The sequence below is a fragment of the Leucopleurus acutus genome, assembly GCF_964270905.1.
Source record: "Leucopleurus acutus genome assembly, chromosome: 10".
Classification (NCBI taxonomy): Eukaryota; Metazoa; Chordata; class Mammalia; order Artiodactyla; family Delphinidae; genus Leucopleurus; species Leucopleurus acutus.
The window spans coordinates 93593198-93611243 of record NC_139153.1 but is presented as its reverse complement, the minus strand read 5'-3'; the positions used below and the strand labels follow the sequence as shown (position 1 = coordinate 93611243).

General features: G+C 44.2%; 1 protein-coding gene across 3 annotated transcripts in view; it reads left to right on the top strand.

Annotated features, from left to right (window-relative positions):
- The window catches only part of JARID2 (jumonji and AT-rich interaction domain containing 2), a gene marked incomplete at its 3' end in the record, with an annotated part of 243631 nt that overhangs the window by 177384 nt on the left and 48201 nt on the right, over window positions 1-18046 (top strand). For all 3 annotated transcript variants that reach the window (XM_082848319.1, XM_082848320.1, XM_082848318.1), the window contains 2 exons: window positions 2914-3083; window positions 17207-17383. In XM_082848319.1, the coding sequence (XP_082704445.1) occupies window positions 2914-3083; window positions 17207-17383 (347 nt within the window). The remainder of the gene's footprint in view (window positions 1-2913; window positions 3084-17206; window positions 17384-18046) is intronic.

The following is an 18046-nucleotide window of genomic DNA, read 5'->3' as shown; positions in this document are numbered from 1 at the left end:
TTCTGGCCTCTTTAAAACAAGATACTGGTTTGTCGTGTTCTTTAGGTCCTGCTTTCATCTGGTCTCACAGATACTTCATCACTTGGGAGCTTGGCTTAGTCCTCTGAGGGGTAATTTATTTTACTGCCGCTTTTTAATCTGTTACGCCCTTATTTTTCATAGCCTCCCTGAGAAAGTCATCAGGGAAAAAGCGCCTTTTATTTGAGCAACGGTCGGAGCATTTATCTTTGAGGTTATGAAATTGTAGAATGTTTTTCCGTGTCCTGCTCTGTCATCTGTGTTTGTGTGTTTGTTTTTCATTCAGGCTGTGCCGTCTTCTCATTATGTGTGGCATTTGTCATTGCCGACTTTTGAGAAAGCAGTAAACACGGAACATCCTGTTCACGTACAGGCAGTGATTCCATAAAGCCCCCTTAATGCCCAGAGTGTGAGTTGTGTCCATTTAAATGAAGATGTACAAATCAGAAAATTGCCAATTGAAACCCCTTTTCAGTAGGAAAACATTACAGGGGTTTTCTTTTAACAGGAAGGGCAAGTTGGAGGAGAGAAGGAGCTTGTTGGAAGAGGAGGGTAGTTCTCTTGGGCTCAGTCCACCCTGAGGGTGGCAGGGCATGGCACCGCTGTCTACTTTTCTGTATCCTGTCCTTTCTCTGAAGCGATCCTGCTCAAGGCACGGGCTGTTTGCTGCCTGGTGCCAGTGAGCTGAATAGAGAAATGGAGAGTGAGCAGTGAGCATGTTAAAGCAGTTGAACAGGGTGATTTTATGTCTGTGAGTCTAATAATAAATTTGAGCTTGTAGTTTATGTCTTTCATTTTCCCCCTACAATAATTATCTTATAAAAATATCCATTTGTAAAAGACAGAAAATCTAAAGGGGACCGTGAGGGGGAACCAAATGCAAAACGGATGCGAAGGTTTGAGAAGCACTGCTCCTTCCATCTCTCAGTCGGTCACACACACACACACACCCCACCCCCATCTGATCCTCCTTGAAGTTCAGTCCTCTGGGCTTGGAGGCTCTCCCAGCACACACTTCTGCTCTCTCATCTTCTGGACAGTCAGTTGGTTGCCAAAAAAGAGGTCTTTGTTCCTCACAACACAGGAATGGGAGCATTGATTTATTCCCTTACCATTTATGACGTTTGGAATTTCTGTTAAACCGTGTTATGTGGCTGTTTTCCTCTGGTTATTCCTGGGTTCTGAAGTGCTTTTGATTAATTGTGACGTTTGTAAGATTTTAGGGACTGAGGGTTGTTGCCCAGTTAGTATGCAGCAGTCATGCTGTCTCCCTGTTGATCAAATGTCAGTTCATATTGAGAATATGACCTATTCAGGAGTGTTTCTGGTGGGTTGTTGTAAGGGAGGCAAGAGTTGAGTCTGGGCAGGACATGGGAGGTTAAAACTTAAGGGAGCTAATTTTTACAAAGTGGAAAAACAGTGTGTGTGTGTGTGTGTGTGTGTGTGTGTGTGTGTGTGTGTGTGTGTGTGTGTGTTATTTTGTTAAATACTAGAATGTTAACTTAAAATGTTAGGGTATTTTGAGCACCCGCAGTTAAAGATACTATGCTAACTGTTTTACATGATCTCAGCGATAGTTAAGGGAAGACTTGTTTGTGCTGTAGAATTATAAATATATGTAATACTCAAAGCAGCCTTGAACTGGGGTGGCTTTATCAGCCCCACCCATGTAGTGATTGACTCCAGTTTGAGGTTCTGAGCAGATCCGTTTAAAGCCCTGTGCCGTAGGGCTGCTTTTCGATTCTTGTTTTTTCCCTGCTCTCAAATACTGTTTCTTGAGCATCTTTGTGAGCAGGGCCAGAGAGGTGGTTTAAAGCAGGACAGGTACAGGTTCACACCCTCAAAGGTGTTTATTTTCCATTAGGCTGTTGAGATCTTGAAAATTCAAGGAAGAGCTAATAGGAGGCAATTTATGGTAAAGGTCAAGCCAGTTATACAGGGGGTAAAAACACTTAGGTGGATAAAGGAAAACGGTTACTGGCTACAGCGTTAGGAAAAGAGTAAAGAAACCTTTCCAAGAGTCATTAGGATTCAAATTAATAGAGTGTCTGACATGTAAAATTGTGTGAATGAACAATGTCTGGTTAAGGAGATTGAAGTTGTGATTTGTAGACACCAAAGGATAAATTAGGGGATTGGTATCTACGTAGGATGGTAATAGGGGAGAGGCCTGAGAAAGGTAGGTTAAGGCCAGTTTTTCAAATCCCTAACTAAGGACTTTGGACTTTTTGTGTGGGCAGAAGGTAACCCATAATTTGGCCATGAAGGAGGGGTTTTGAATAGACTAGAGAAGTGATCTTCCCCCCCTCCCCCCACCCCCTGCATTACAAGCTTTAATTCCAGGTGGATTTATTTGGCTGAATTGGAGTTAGAAGAGCTTAGATTTGGGGAGACTACTTCCTCTGGGGGTGTGAGACCAGGTCAGTGACAGGCTAAGGTGGTCGGGGTGTCCTTACACAATATGAAGGCAGTTGTGCATGTGTTTGTGATAGTATCGTGTTAAAGCACAGAATGCTAAATAAATGTGGCAGATGATTTGTGAAAAAGCACAAAAGTCATTAATCCCGTGTCATCTAATACCGCATGCCGCTTTGGAAATACCCAGGCACACACTGGTTTGTGCACAGGCACGCGCTTGTGTGCAAACGTACACACATGCTCATGGTGCATATTTTATATCAGTGTAGAAAATGTAGCCCTTTAAAGCAAATTTATTGCCCTTTAAAGCAGGCTTGTGGTTTACAAGAGTGAGAGAGATATAGAGAACCTTAATTAGAAACAAAGAGTTTGCTTGAAATAAGGTCTCTCTTCCCTTTTGTGTCATGATTTTATTGCTGCAGGTAGATCTATATCCTCCGATCTCTGCTTGTTGTTAATTTTCTTTTGCTTTTACAGGCCCAGGCTGCAAGCACAAAGGAAGTTTGCTCAATCCCAGCCGAATAGTCCCAGCACAACTCCAGTAAAGATAGTGGAGCCATTGCTACCCCCTCCAGCTACTCAAATTTCTGACCTCTCTAAAAGGAAGCCTAAGACAGAAGATTTTCTTACTTTTCTCTGCCTTCGAGGTAAGACTGTGTTGCCATTTTGGAGGGAGCGGCCTGGTTGAAGGAAAAAGGGGCAAGGCCTGTCCCCAGGAGTTCTGATGTTGGCTTTGGTCTCTGCTCTACAACCTCTTTGAATTCCCAGCCTGGTTTGAGGGAGTGAGAGTGTAAAGTGAGGAATCCCACCCAGAGGGTGCTTGAGCCTTCCTGTTTCTCCTTCCCTTTTCCTCTGACTCCTGAATCACTTTTCTTGGCATCTCAACACACAGTGTCACAGTTTGTAGTCTTACATTTTTATAATTGACTTCTCCCTGACATCCTTTTAGGACCTCTACCACCCCAGCATCACCGTCACACACATGCTTTGCAAACTTGGCTTTTTGTTTTGTAATTTTTTTTTTTTTTTTTTGGTGGTGTAGTTGTGGATGGGTGTTAGTTCCCGTTTCCTAGTGTTTCCTGAGGTCTGAGAATAAGCCACGCTAATGGAGGGTCCACTCCCTCCCCCCGCCATACTACTTTAGGAAAAATAACAGTAGTGCTTTGTAGGTGTAGATAACAGTGGAAATATTGGTCTGTCCATACGAACAGGACCAATGAGCGGAGTGCACGGAGAGGATTTTGTAATTACAAAATTACAATTTTGTATGAAGGATGGGTTTGGATTTACATGGCCTTATTTTGGGAAAGTCTTTACTGTAGGAACTAAGTGAGGGAAGAACACAGAAAATGGTGAGGGAGATTGAGGGGCCTCTCCATTTCAGGTAGGAGCATCACAGAAGGGCGTCTTCGAGCTTCTCGTTGCCCTGTTGGGCCATAGCATTTCAGTCTGTTCTTTGACTGATGGTGCTCACGTTGGTCACTGAATTGCGGCAGGTCTGTCAGGCTTTTCCACGGAAAGCGGACCCTTGGCAGCCTTTGTGATTATACATATTTCATTGTGAGGCTCCTTGTTTTTGTTTTTTTTGCGGCGCGCGGGCCTCTCACCGCTGTGGCCTCTCCTGTTGTGGAGCACAGGCTCCGGACGCGCAGGCTCAGCGGCCATGGCTCACGGGCCCAGCCGCTCCGTGGCATGTGGGATCCTCCCAGACCGGGGCACGAACCTGTGTCCCCTGCATTGGCAGGCGGACTCTCAACCACTGCGCCACCAGGGAAGCCCACGAGGCTCTTTGAAACTCCATATTTCATTTCTCATCAAACTCGATTTACTCATTTTTTGGGGATCTGGATGGGCTCATTTCCTGTTTTGTTCAGAGGGTTGTAATCTGTTACTCATCTGTTTTGATGTTTGATTGTCCCAGATCCCATCAGTGTAGCCCCTTCAAGCTGGCTGCCTTGCCCTTTGACACGTCCCTGTCATGCTCCCATCCCAGCTCCCTGACGCAGTGGAATGTCCTGGACTCTTGTTGTGTACTCCCTCTCTCAGCCCTGAAATCAGCCATTTCTTCTAAGAGCCCTGTTCATTTTAAGGAACAGCTGCTCTTTAGAAACTAGGGTCTGGGCTTGAGGTGTGCTCATAGCTATCAGAGGGAAATGCATTGTGTGTGTGGGGGGGCATGTGCAAGGGCATGTATGTGCACATGTACACACATGCTCATTTAGTATGCACATCTATGTCTCTAGGTCTATTAAAATCCATGAACGAGCACCAGTACCTCCTAATTTTAGTTTAGCACCAAAGGGTTCCTTCTGGTTTTCTGTTTTTTTTTTCCTATATTAAACAGTGAGAAAGTTGACTCCTGTTATCCATAAATTGTTTATTTGATCCATCCTTTCCAGTGTGCCCCACCTCCCATCTCTTCTGCCACCCTCCCCACGGAGCCCTTCTGATCTCACTTGGCTGGGACCCTGTGAACGGCCTGACCTGTGTGTGAACACCTACTTCTTCATCCTCCTTTGGCTCTCGCACACCACAGGGGCTGCCGTGGTCATTACACACACACACACACACACACACACACACACACACACACACACACACACACACACACACACACACACACCTTGTACCAGTTTGCTTTAGGACTAAATTGTTAGGGAAGGGAAAATGAAGGGTGAGGTTTTTGTTTGAGATTACAGGCTACTGATATGATAGTCCTGGGAGACTCAAGACATAAAGGAGGAGAATAACTGTATTTCAGTGCAGACCACTTCTTCCTCACGAAAGGGAGGTGGGGTGGGTAGCAGGGCCTCTTGCCAGCATCTCCCTTGGGTTTGACATAGCTCTTTGCCGAAGGAGTCTCGTGATCCTAGGTGTTGAGTCTGGAGATGGAAAGGAAGGTGTAAAAACCCACTAGCAAAGAATCAAGTGCAGGATTGGCTGTGAAGGGTGAAAGGAAGAGGAAAGATGAGAGTGACCAACTGGCTGGTAGACGGTGGGGTGGTGTCATGAGCAGTGGAGAGTGAGTGGGACCAGGTGATCAGAAGAAGGAATTTGAGCCAAAGGGATCTTTGAAGGGTCAACAAGTGTCATCAGAAGCAAGATGGTTCAGGTAAATAATTAAAGCTCTGTTGGTAAGAGTCTTCATTGTGTCTTTTTAATCCCACTGGAGCCACATTTACCTTGGAGCCATGCCTTAACTCTTTTCTTTAGGAAGATTCACTGATCGTGTTCTATTAGGATGTCAGAAAACTGTTCTGCAGATTATGGAATTTAGTTACGGAAGTTTGTACCTATGGAATGGGTGTGACTTGTTCTTAGAGCGGAATTTGTGTGTTTGTGCCATGTGCCTGCATATGCATGATTTGTTTACATCATATTTCCTCTGGTTTGGGGTGATTCAGGGAGGACCTGCTTGGAGAGGCATGCGTAGTACTTGAGTAAATGGCACGTAGGGAAAACATTCCCAAGTACCCAACTTTGACATTTCCAGGCCCTAGACACAAGAGAATCATGTCTTTTCATAGACACAGTTTACTTCTGTCACTTGTCAGATGGAACAAAAGTTTCAGTAAGTGAAACATAAGATGTTTAATTTTGGAAAAATGCGCTGAGGCTTGGAAAGTTCTTCCTGCATTCATGAGCCAGACAATAAAAACAGGTTTCGTTGTTTATTTTAGCTGATGTGCAATGAGGTTTTGACACAGAGTATTGCACTCTCTTCCTCTTCCTCCTGTGCTTTTTAGATTTAAGGTATTTTATTTTAAAAGCCAGGGCTGTGTGAGGTCAGGTGTGTTTACCCGATCTGGCTTTTCTAAAAGCCTCAAATGATAGGTGATTCGCTAAGTACTTCATGATATTGGAAATGTGATGGATTTGGTGGCCTTAGGTGGCATACTTTAATATGCAGTTGCTTGAGCTAATTAAAACTCATATTTTGGGCTTCCCTGGTGGCGCAGTGGTTGGGAGTCCGCCTGCCGATGCAGGGGACACGGGTTCGTGCCCCGGTCCGGGAAGATCCCACATGCCGTGGAGCGGCTGGGCCCGTGAGCCATGGCCGCTGAGCCTGCGCGTCTGGAGCCTGTGCTCCGCAACGGGAGAGGCCACAACAGTGAGAGGCCCGCGTACCGCAAAACAAAAACAACAACTCTTATTCTGAGGTGTACAAGGGTTAAATAGACAAAGCCTGTTGTAGTGGTACTTTAATAATTCTCTTTCAGTTTCAAATGTTGAAACTTTTTTTAGTTATAAATGTATTTCATGTTCCTCTAGGGAAGATCAGCAGAAAAGATGGAGAAACAGACCAAAAAAAAAAAAAAAATCAAAATACCCCTCCCTCTCATCTCCCAGAGACAACCACTGTTTATCATCTCCTTGGTGAAAATGTTACTAAGCCTTCTCTGTGTATATACAATACAAGTCACACACCCCAAATGGAATTGCATTATATTTTTATTTTTGCAATCTGGTTTTCCTATTTCACACTCTCACATAAATACCCCTTCCATCTTGTGGATGTCTCATCATTTATCTAATTCTTGATTTACATGTAGATGTATTTCTAACTTTTAGGTATCAACTGCTGGTGACACTTCCTCACTTAAGTCTTGGCCTCATCTGGCATCTTAACAGACAAAGTTGGTAGTTGGGAATTTGATTAACTTTTTCTTTTACACCTGCATTCTAATTCTGCCGCTGCTTTTTTCGTTCGGGTTCCACACCAAACAGAGCTTGTCTGAGCCCTAAACTTCATGCTCAGCCTCAAGAGCCCGGCCACTCCATCACCCTTTACAGGAGTCTCTGGGTAAAGGAGACAGTCTTGATAGGCTTCAGTATTGGTGGGAAAGAAAGCCTGGCTGCAGAAATCGTGAAGGAATCAAAGACCTGGAAACGATGTTTATTGCCAAGGATTACAGATCATCCTTTTCTCCAGTCCTCCGTTATTACCCGTAATAGTCTCAGCGCTAATTTGGAATATGGAAGAGAATGAATCTTGAGACTGAGAAAAAGCCGGCAAGTAGAGTTCTTTAAGCCTTGGTGTTCGTTACCCATCGTGACACTCAGCAAGCCCAAGACCCAGCCTTCTCCCCACAGCTCCATTAAGTATCTTCAGTGAAAGCCTGGGGTGGGGAAAAATGATACCATTAATAATTCTGGGATTAGTGTGTACATGTCAACACAGCAGCCAGTTGTTCAGGGATAAGAAGCTTTAGAGATTTAAAAAATCTGTCGTAAGGCGCGCATAGACCTTTCAGCTAAGTTTGGCAGGGCTCTCTCCTTTCCTATTTAATATCATGACCTAAAATCTCTAAAGGAACGGAAGAGTGAATAGTGCAGCCGGCCCGAAGTGTTTACCTGCAGTGTATTTATCTTTAAATGGCTGCTTTGAAGGGGGTCCACATGGCTCCTGCCAGAGGCATAATTAGCATCTTTTGCCGAGAAGGGGGAGGGGTGTGTGCCCTGGGCGGCGTGCATCGATTCTAACCATCGCTGCATTTTCTGTCACCGGTCTCGTTATTCTTAATGAGTTCTGTCTTCTTCTCTTTGTCCTGACTATGATTATTAGCAGGTTAAAAAAGCTTAACACAGCAGAGCAGTGGCAGGTTAAATGATTCTCTTATTTATATTTTTCTCTTTATGGGGCTCTGCAAACAAGGGGGATTCCCAAGGGGCATCCCTGAAAATACACATCTACACATGGTTCCTTCTTCTGACCGTGGGTGTCACAGTCCAGTGTCACAGTTTGGAGGAAAGAGAGCTATTTTGGAGGAGGAGCTCTTAGGAAAGACCCACGCTGTCAGCCATGGCGAAGCAGTCCTTTCTGTTTTGGGACTGCTTTCCTTTTGTTTCGCAGGTCTTAGAGAATCTTCAGCGATCAGCCGTCATTCAATTGCTAATTAATTCAGCAAGCCTTTATTGAACGTTTTTTACATGCCAGACACTAGAAAATAGATTAGCAACATGAAAGCAGTGTCCCTGTGTTAGGTGCCATAGACCAACTAGGCAATGCCGGGGTAGAGGGTGCGCGTGTGGAACAGGAAGGGACTCTGCCCAGGGCTCTCTGGGATGGAGCTGGCTTTGTAGAAGGAGAAAGTTCTGCAGGAGCCCGTGCCAAGGCCTGGGATGGCGTTGGGTTTGTTGTTTGGAGGGCCCCTCGTTAGCAGGGGAGTTAGACGTGTCCGATTCTGTGGGCCCTGGGCTGGATGTTCACCGACGTTCTTCAGCTGAGAGAGGAGACGTAACATGTCCAGACCCTTATTGAGTAAGATGATCTCGGCTAGAGGAAGGGCTCTCTAGCTGGAGGCTGAATGATCCTAGTGGCTCTTGGGCAGATGACTTAAACCACTCAGTCCAAGTGTCTTCTTTTGTAAAATAGGTGTGTAGTCAGCACACAGTTGCTGTGGAGTTAAAGTCATGGGTGTGAAGCAGGCCAGATGGTGCTTGTGGTGACCATCCAGTGGACTTAACTTAGGTTTCCCAGTGAATGTAGGCAGACGAAGAGGGTATTGGAGGAGCCTTCCATTTGCAACTGAAGAGGAACGATATAAAAGCCCAGCTGAGGAGAATGCAGGTACCAGAAGAGACAGACCACCCATGGAACTCTCTCTAAAGGCATTCATTGGCTTTATTGGTAAGGAGCACATGTTCTGATAAGAGTACTGGTGTTGGGTATTGAGGAAGCCTGGGGTGATTTTGAGGTCACAGAATGAAAGGGGATTAACCTGCTATAAAGCAATTAAGTAATCCTCCAATTGCCAGGAACACTATGGCACTAGTAATGGACTTCCTTGAGCAAAATGGGAGTACTTCACATGGACTCTGGGCAGGAAGGCCTTCTTCACGGTGATGCACAGCTTTTCTTTGATGGATCCTTTGAGAGGTGTGGCATCTTAATTTTTGAGAGAGGGAACAAAGTGGTGTTCTTGCCACCCTGAGGATTTCAGTGGCTACCCTCACTTTTCTCCAGATCAGACTGGCCTTATGTTCCTCATATGCTTGGTTTTCCAAGAGCCTGTATACTTGGCTTAGTTGTGCTGAGCAAGCAATTTACTTGCCAGGAGAGTTTATCGGGCTAGTTATGAAGAAATACGAAACCATCGTGTCCTTAAGCGCCAAGGAGGGGAAGGATGGATCCCCTTTAATTGCTCTGTGACCTCGATCAGTCGTTAAGACTCCAAGACATTTTGCTCAGAGGGTTGGCCCCACTCCAGACTAGCTGGCCTCCGACCAGGCTTTGCCCTCCCTGCAGATAGAGCAGCTCCCTTCTCCCTGCCAGTGGCTGCTGGCGCGGAGTCAGTATCCTTCTCACATTTGCCTGTGGCCTCCCCCTTAGTTTCTGGAGAGTCCCTTAGTATTTCTTGTCCTTTCTGAAATCCATTTAGAGAAGGTAGATGGAAGTAAGGAGAGTCCTGTTTTGTTTACAGAGCACCTTGCTGGCAGCTGACAGCACTAAAGTCATCAGGATCCGTGTCCCAAAGGCAAGGTGCCCCTTCTACCGTATTTATGTCTGATAGGATACGTGGACGCTTTCGTGGTGGAGAGAGCACAGACTTGGGTGTTCGGGTAGTCTCTGTGTGGCCTTGATGAAGTTAGTTTCTGACTTGTTTCCACTTCTGCTAGGTTGAGGGTGCTGTGTGGTGTGATCTGCACATTCAGTTGCTGGGAGGAGATCCAGAGACCTCATTGCATTGGACTGGATGTGTATGCGTTTGTGTACGTTTCAAGTCACAGGTGTAGACAGCCTCATGGGAAAGACAGTAAGCAGATTATTCCAGCTTTTAATTAAATGATACTTTCTCCCATTGCTGTGGTCGGCTAGGTCGGCACGTGAGCCGACGTGTCAAGAGGGAAAGTGGTTCTCGTTGCCAAGTCCCTCATGTCAGGGCTCTTAGAACACATGCCCTGCCGTGGGGCATTTCCTAAACGTGCGGTCAGACTGGCATATCTGGGAGCACGTAACTGAAGAGGGGGACACTGAAGTGACCATCATATCATCACTTCCTCCCTGTTCTTCCTGAAAAAAGGCTCTTATGGGCTGAAGGTTTCCAGCTCTCACAAGGCATTACTCTGCCCAAGTTCCAGAAATTCTAACTGTTGAGTTCATTTTGTGTTTCCATCCTATTTCTGTGCACCGCACTGCCCCCCTCCCCTTGTTGCCAGTCTGCTAACTTTCCCACTTAGTAAAGCAGAGAGGAAAGAAATTGCCTTTGCTCTCACCTGTGGAAAGTGACAGCCTGCTTTTATAGTTTGGAGTTGTTCTTGTCACTGAAGCCATGTGTCAGCCTAATGCACTGAAGTGTGGGTGTTGACAGTGCTTTTGCATGTGCTACCTCGTAGGCCTTTGGGGTCATCACAGATGTTATGTCTGAAGACATTAATCTCATTGTACAGACAAGTAAACTGAGGCTCCTGACAATGGGCACGTGACTGCCAAGCTGATGCTTCATCCTGGACTTCTGGATCCCATGTAGAGTCCTTTTCAATGATTGGCGTCCTGTTTTTGGGTAACGTGTGTATTATAAGGAAGAGCAGTTCCAGGACGGGCTTCGTCGCCCAGGCCCCTCCTTATCCCATAAGGAATTAGGGGCTCCCTTGGTGTTTGGCCTTTGGCTGGCGGGCTGTTTCCCAAGCCCTGCTAAATGTGCCCCTGGTGGTGCCAGAAATGACATTAGCTGCATGTTTAAAAATTTTATTGTAATATTAACGACTTTTTTTAGGGCATGTGATATTAATTTTCTACTGATATAATAGAATCCATTTAAATCATGAATATGAATCACTTTAAAGAAAATAGCAGGTGGATATGGCACATAATCTCAGGGCCTGTGGAAGTGGGTGAGGTTTGGGAAGTCTTGGTGTAAATTCTTCTTCCCTGGTAAATTGTAAAGGCCGACCTGGAGGAGGCAGAGGTCATCATTCAGTGTGTTAACAGTTGTCCCAGTCTTTCAGGGCACTTGGTTTTTACGTGTGGGGTGCCTGAGTGTTCAGGGTGAGTTCAGATGTCTGGTCTGTGAGGGTTGCTGGTGCCTGGATCAGTGCCGGTACATACACAGCGGGATGAATGGACCAAGGCAGTTGTACCCACTTTCTCCCTTGACTCTCCAGTTTCGAAGGATGGAGCTCTCTCCTCTCCTCTAACTCGGGAAATGAGTAAATAACTATCCCTTTCTCCCCCTACCCGGGCCCTACCAGGTCACTTTGAAGTTCTGTATTTTAATTTAATATGATAGTAGGGGCTGATTGCTTTCATTCTGCTTGTGTATCCTGAAGATCAATTACAGACACGCCGAATGGGGGGAGGGGAACAGCCCAGAGGTTATTAGGTCAAGCTACAGAATTTGACTCCCCAGCTAATGCCAGCGGGCAAGGAATCCCTTTAGGGTCTTTGCAAAATAGAGCTGAGCTATGTTTAGCGTGTTAAGATAAAGAACTGGTCGGGGGAGGGAGGATAATGAGAACGAGGGCTTGTATGTGTACATGATTCATGGAGAAGAATCCAATTTTATAGAAACCACAGCCCAAATTAGAGAAGGCAAGCTTTTGGAGTAAAATGATTTCTGTTGTGGTTGTAACATACCACAGTTTGATTTTTGTCCAGATGAAAACATTTGGTTTTCACTTCAGTAAATATTGTGGAGACATTGCCAGCTAATTCTGAAAAGTAATGAAATACGGCTTTGGCAAAGCGCAGATGCATTCTGCACTCCCGATTCCACCGACTGATCCAAGTTCAGATTTTTTTTTCACGTTTGCTAATGTGCTTGAATAATCAGGAGAGAAAAATCTGCCTGCGATTTTAATAGAAAACTGTATATACTAAATACACACGTATAACTACCCGCCCCCTCATACCCTATGCAATCCTTAACGCTCTTAAAACACTAAAAGCATTCACTTTTCATTGATTACTCCTTTAAAACGACAGAGTTTGTAAAGGAGCGAGATGGTGTGATTTTGTGTGCTCAGCAGCCCGTCTGACTTGCACGATTGGGGCTTACACCTCTGATGGGGAGAGCCCACCTGAGGACACCAGGTGTGGGGGCTGCAGAGCCCTTCCTTTCTCAGACCCCTTGTTTTCACCTCCTTCGCCTGTGTTTTGCAGCAGAGCCCTGCTGTAGAAAGGGAAGGTTATTTTCGTCCCAGTAGATCCATGCCCGTTTTTCTGAATGCTGAACCCACAATGAGCTTTTCAAAAGTTTGCCTCATCTGACATTTGGAGGGAAGACGTTTCCCTAATAAATTTTCTAGAGAGGAAGCTTACCTCTTACGTGGGAGAATCTATAAGGTGCCAACTATTCTTAACGAAAAATTCTAAAAACACGTATAGTCTTCTGTTTTCAAATACGAAATGTTAATTTAACTTTCTGTTCACACGGCCTCAATTTGATTATCTAATATTCCTGTTCACCCATTTTATACTGAAGAATGTGGGATAATTTACACCAGTGATAAACAGCACAGACTTCTGGGGGATTTTAGGGCTTCAAAATATCCTTTCCTTCATCTTTTTCTTTTTTTGTGTGTGTCTAGCAGATTCCTCCTCCTCTAAACTTATTTGTGAATTAGATAATTGAGCTTGTAGCCAGGCTAAGAAGAAATAAATATGCCCTATGTGAAGGTCTTGACTAGTTTGGCTTCTCAGATGCTTTTGGTTTTCTTTTATGTGTTTGAGGTTCTTCTTTGGCTGTTCTCTAGGTATTACCAGACAACAGTCAGTGTTTCTCCGTCACCTTGATTATGAAATGTGAGGTGATCTTACTGGTTTTGTGTCAACAAGAAAGAAAGAAGCTGTTTTTGCTGCCTTTCCCCTCGTGCCGTGCTTTCTCCTGACCTGGAATGTTGGCTTGGCCTCTCCGTGGCTTTGCAGATGGACATGTCAGCGGGGTCTTAGAGGGATTTCCAGTAGCTACATGGTGACAGAGCTTTGGAATATGCAGCATTGTACTCTGTTGGATTTAGTCTTTTCTCCTTGCTTCAGTTTGACTACAAGGTTAATGAGAGGTACAGGTATGCAGGTGCCCAGTAAAATTCTGGAGGTCTGGTTTTTCTGGGGGAGAAGGCTGTAGTTGATGAGGCCACTACTGAGGGGCAGGTTATAGATATGCAGTGGCTTCTTGAACAAAGCCTGGAGAATAGTAAGGCCATACCCAGGCTTGGGGAGAGTGCTGTCCATGATGAGTGGCACCTGCGGAGGGGAGAACTGGCACAAGCCTAATATTTGAACCAAGGGCATCTTGCCTCTGCTAGTAATAACTGACCTCTCCGCCTGAGGATCCTTATTATTGAGCATCGGTCCTCTTCCTCCACTTCTCCCCTCTCCCTTCTTTGTACGAGCCTCTCCGTTCCCCATCTGGCTTGAGAATCTTCATGGCCTTTTATTTTGTTGATGCTTGATCTTCAGGTCCAGACCAACATGTCAGTCATCTGATGAGAACCCAAGTCACCTTTCAGGGTGAAAGCATTCTGCTTTTATCCCCTGTGCCTCCATACTTAGAGACATTGTGTCCTTTCCCACTTCTGACTGCAGAGCCAGTCCCGTCAGAAAGATTTTGTATTATTATAAGTTTTGGTTTGAGAGTGAGTCCCTCAGGAAACACACACCTCTACCTCCCCTTTTACTAGTCTTCTGTTTTCTGTTTCACTTTTCTCTTAGCCTCTGTCTTTTAGAATATGTAACAGGTTCCATCACTTTGTTTATATTTGCTGAGAAGCTGTTTAAAGGAATGGATTCATGGGACTTCCCTGGTGGTCCAGTGGTAAGGAATCAGCCTTACAGTGCAGGGGACTCTGGTTCAATCCTTGGTTGGGGAACTAACATCCCACATGCCGCGGGGCAGCTAAGCGCGCGGGCCACAACTGCTGAGCTCGCAAGCCTCAACTAGAGCCCGCAGTGCCACAAACTACAGAGGCCATGCGATCTGGAACCCATGCGCCACAGCTAGAGAGAAGCCCGCGCGCCGCAACAAAAGATCCCACATGCCTCAACGAAGATCCTGTGTGCCACAGCTAAGACCCAGCGCAGCCAAAAATAAATAAATAAGTAATAAATAAATCTATATTTAAAAAATGGATTCATAAGATTGGTTGTTTTCTGCTTTTGTTGAAGAAATTACCCCATATGCTGTCTTTAAGATGTTAATGAAACTTGGATTCTGAACTGAGCTCCTAACATCCCCTCCATTTTAGTTCTTTGGAACATAAATTTAATGTTGACCCCATTCTCAGAATCTTGAATGTAAGGAATGTGATGCTTTATACATTGGGTTTGAGTTTCAAAAACTCAACAGATTCTGTAGGTGGCAGTTAATTATTTCTCATGTGTTTCATGTAGATTTTACCTGATTCTGTTTGAAACATAGATTTACTTTCCCCCTTTTGAAGTTACTCCCAAATGGCCTCTGTTGCAGTTTATTGCCTTTTCTCCTGAGGTGGGGGGGGGGCGGGAAAGAGGAAGGTGAAGAGGGTAATGGCTTACTTCCTGGAATTATAGCCTTTAATCCTGCTTCCCTCCAACAGAGGGCAGAGTGGGCTGTGGAAGTTACTGCAGGGTCTACACGAAAACCTGCTCTTCACAGTACTAACCCATTTTCTGATTTCAGCCGCTGGTCAGTGCATCCATGATAGTGTGTAGGAAGGTTCTTCTTTAAAGGAAGTTAGATGTGGATATTTTGATCTCGAAGGAACTTGAAGAGATTTATTTATTTAACCTATTCCTTCTCATTCTACTGAAGAGGGAAATGTAATGGCTGAGTCTGTAACTTCCGGGTGTTGAGTCCCCAGCTCTGTCTGTCTGGCAGCATGTAGTGTGTTACCTTGTGTCATGTTACATGCTAGAATGAGTTGGAGTTTATGGTAAATTTCCTTTTCTTTCTCTCTCTCTCTTTTTTTTTTTTTTTTTTTTTTTTTACTTAGAACCTCTCTTGAGTGCTGAAATAAGGTTTCTCCTGCTTTTTCTTAAGTACTTAAAATGTTAGATTTAGGAAAGGGTCTAACGGTAGGGGTATATTTGGCTGTGGAGGTACTTATGTATATCTGTGTGGATGGTAAGTTCCAACTGAAAACTTCGAAGAAGGAAGCTAATAAGGGTGTTGTCTCCTCTTTTTCTATTCAGTCTTGTACCAATTGTAAAACCACTTAGTACAAGGGTAAATATATTGTTCCAGTGGAAATACGGCCAGATATCTCCTCCTCCTCCTTTTTTTTTGAAAAACTTCATCTCTGACTTCTATTTGATTAGACGATTTTCCCCAAAGCCTGTGTCAGACCTTCCTTCTGTTGAGAGCCTGCTTCTAATTGGAAGTGATCAAAGGGGAGAAAACAAAGGAAATGGCTTTTGTCAGAGTGTATCCAATTCTGTTATCCACAGAATTTTTGTCACATACATCCCTTTGGAGTTTCATTTCCGTTCAGTGGTGTGACCCACATAACTTGTAGGGTTTTGAGTATTGGTAGGTCATTGAAGACAACAAGAGGAAGGTAGTGTCTTTGCCTTTGTGTTTCTGGGAGCTGGGCGGTTTGGGTTTCCCACTTCAGTGCCGTGATACCACTCAGTCATGTCCGTCTCCTTGTTAGAACATGCAGCCCCGCAGTTGGACAGGAATGGTTTAAACCATTGTGGTTGAAGTCTGCGATCCCTATTTGGGAAGGAGAGCAAATTTGGTTACTTGAATCTTGACCGGTGTTCCTGGAGTGTTAGCTCATACACAGGAAACTGTCGAGAAGAAATTAACTTCACATTTATTAGTTCTTCCGTTACTTGATAGTAGCTCTCCTCAAGATACCTAATGGGAAAGAAGATTTGACGTGGGGCCAGAAATTAACTCAGGGGCTTAAAAAAATTTTGATCAGTTAATCAATTAATTTGAGGGATTTTTAACAGCCTTCGGTCCCAAACAGTATACCAATTAATTGACAGATCTCCTTCTGAAAATTCATGATTTGATAAAGAAGAACTGTATTGTGCTTCTTTGTAATATTGAGCTTATTTTCTGGTGTTTTTGTTCTGTCTTATGTTCAGAAACAAAACCATTTGGGGATGAGGAGGTTAAGGTGTGAAAGGAGTAAGGGATGTGTATGAAGAGGGTTTTTTATTTTTTTAAACCAGCCTTTCAGTTAGTGTTATGCAGGAATTTATTTTAATAATTTTACATGCTGTTAACCTGATCATCATATCAAAATAGCTTCGACATATATTGTGGTTTTTGGGAACCCATCCCTGTCATTCACCCCATATGAATAGGAGATAGTTTCCTTCTATAAGGAAATGTCGTATTTTGTTTTCACTACTTGCTTCTGATTGTCTCTTCTTTCATTTTAAATTCGTTAGCTCAGATTCATACTTTTTAAGTCTAGAAAGTTAAAGACACAACCCAGAATAGTCTCTTGTCCTTGACGCCGTGGGTAGATTAAAAAAATTTTTTTATTAATTTTTCTTGCTCAGTTCAGTCCTTGGTGGTTTTTCCCTTCCCTTCTTAGGAACTATTCAAATGAGATTTTTAAAATTTTCCTTTGTCATGTTTGGTGAATGGCATCATCCCCCAGCTGGGGGATTTTGCTTGAAATCTGTTAAAAGGACACAGATGGAGTTATATGTCCCGGGGCATGTTTGAAAAATAAATTAAAAATGACAGTAGAGATAAATAGCTTTGTTTATCTGCTCAGTCATGAGGATTTCAGTTTGTAACTTAACGAATGGCTCCATGTGAAGTGCGCCTCTGGAAGGGGTGAGGATCCAGGCCTGTGTTTATGCACCTTCTTTTAAACCCACTAGGTTCTCCTGCGCTGCCCAACAGCATGGTATATTTCGGAAGCTCTCAGGACGAGGAGGACGTCGAGGAGGAAGATGATGAGACAGAAGACGTCAAAACAGCCACCAACAATGCTTCATCTTCATGCCAGTCGACCCCCAGGAAAGGAAAAGCCCACAAGCATGTTCACAATGGACATGGTAGGCCCGCTGTTGAATTTGGGTTAAAAAAGCTAAAATCCAAAGCTTTGGGTGAAACGTAGAATCGATCCTATGTTGAGAAGATGAAGGCTGCGGAGCTGGTGGCGAAGCTAGTTTTGGATGCTTCTTTAAGTACCAGGCACTTAGCAGTCATTGGTGTAACACAGTCCAATCAAGTGTGTCCTAGACAAATAAATTGTTAAGATGAGGATACATATTCTTATGTTTGCGGAGCTGATGATAAATTCCATAAGAGCGGCAGACGTAGGAACTGGAAGAGGAAGACGTCACATCTAAACAGAGATGGTCAAGATGATTTTGTGAAGACGCTATTGTGATCAACTTACGGTTGTGATTTTAGCAGGCAGAGATAGTGAAGAAAGGAAAGTGTTATCCAGTATGTGAAATCAAGTACATGCATATGTATTGTGAACTAGACTGATTTTTTTCCCCCCTCGACTGTTAACATTGTGGGGGAGGACACGTAGCCCACAAAACAGGAACAAAAGCGTTGAATGTGAGAGAGAGAAAAGTATAAATAAGTTGGCTGTGGAAAGTGCTCAGTGGTTTTTCAACAGGGAGGTGACTTAATTGGAGTTACATTCTGAAAAGATTAAGTTGGCGTCAATTAAGAGGATTTCATAAAGGGAAATGATTTAAAGA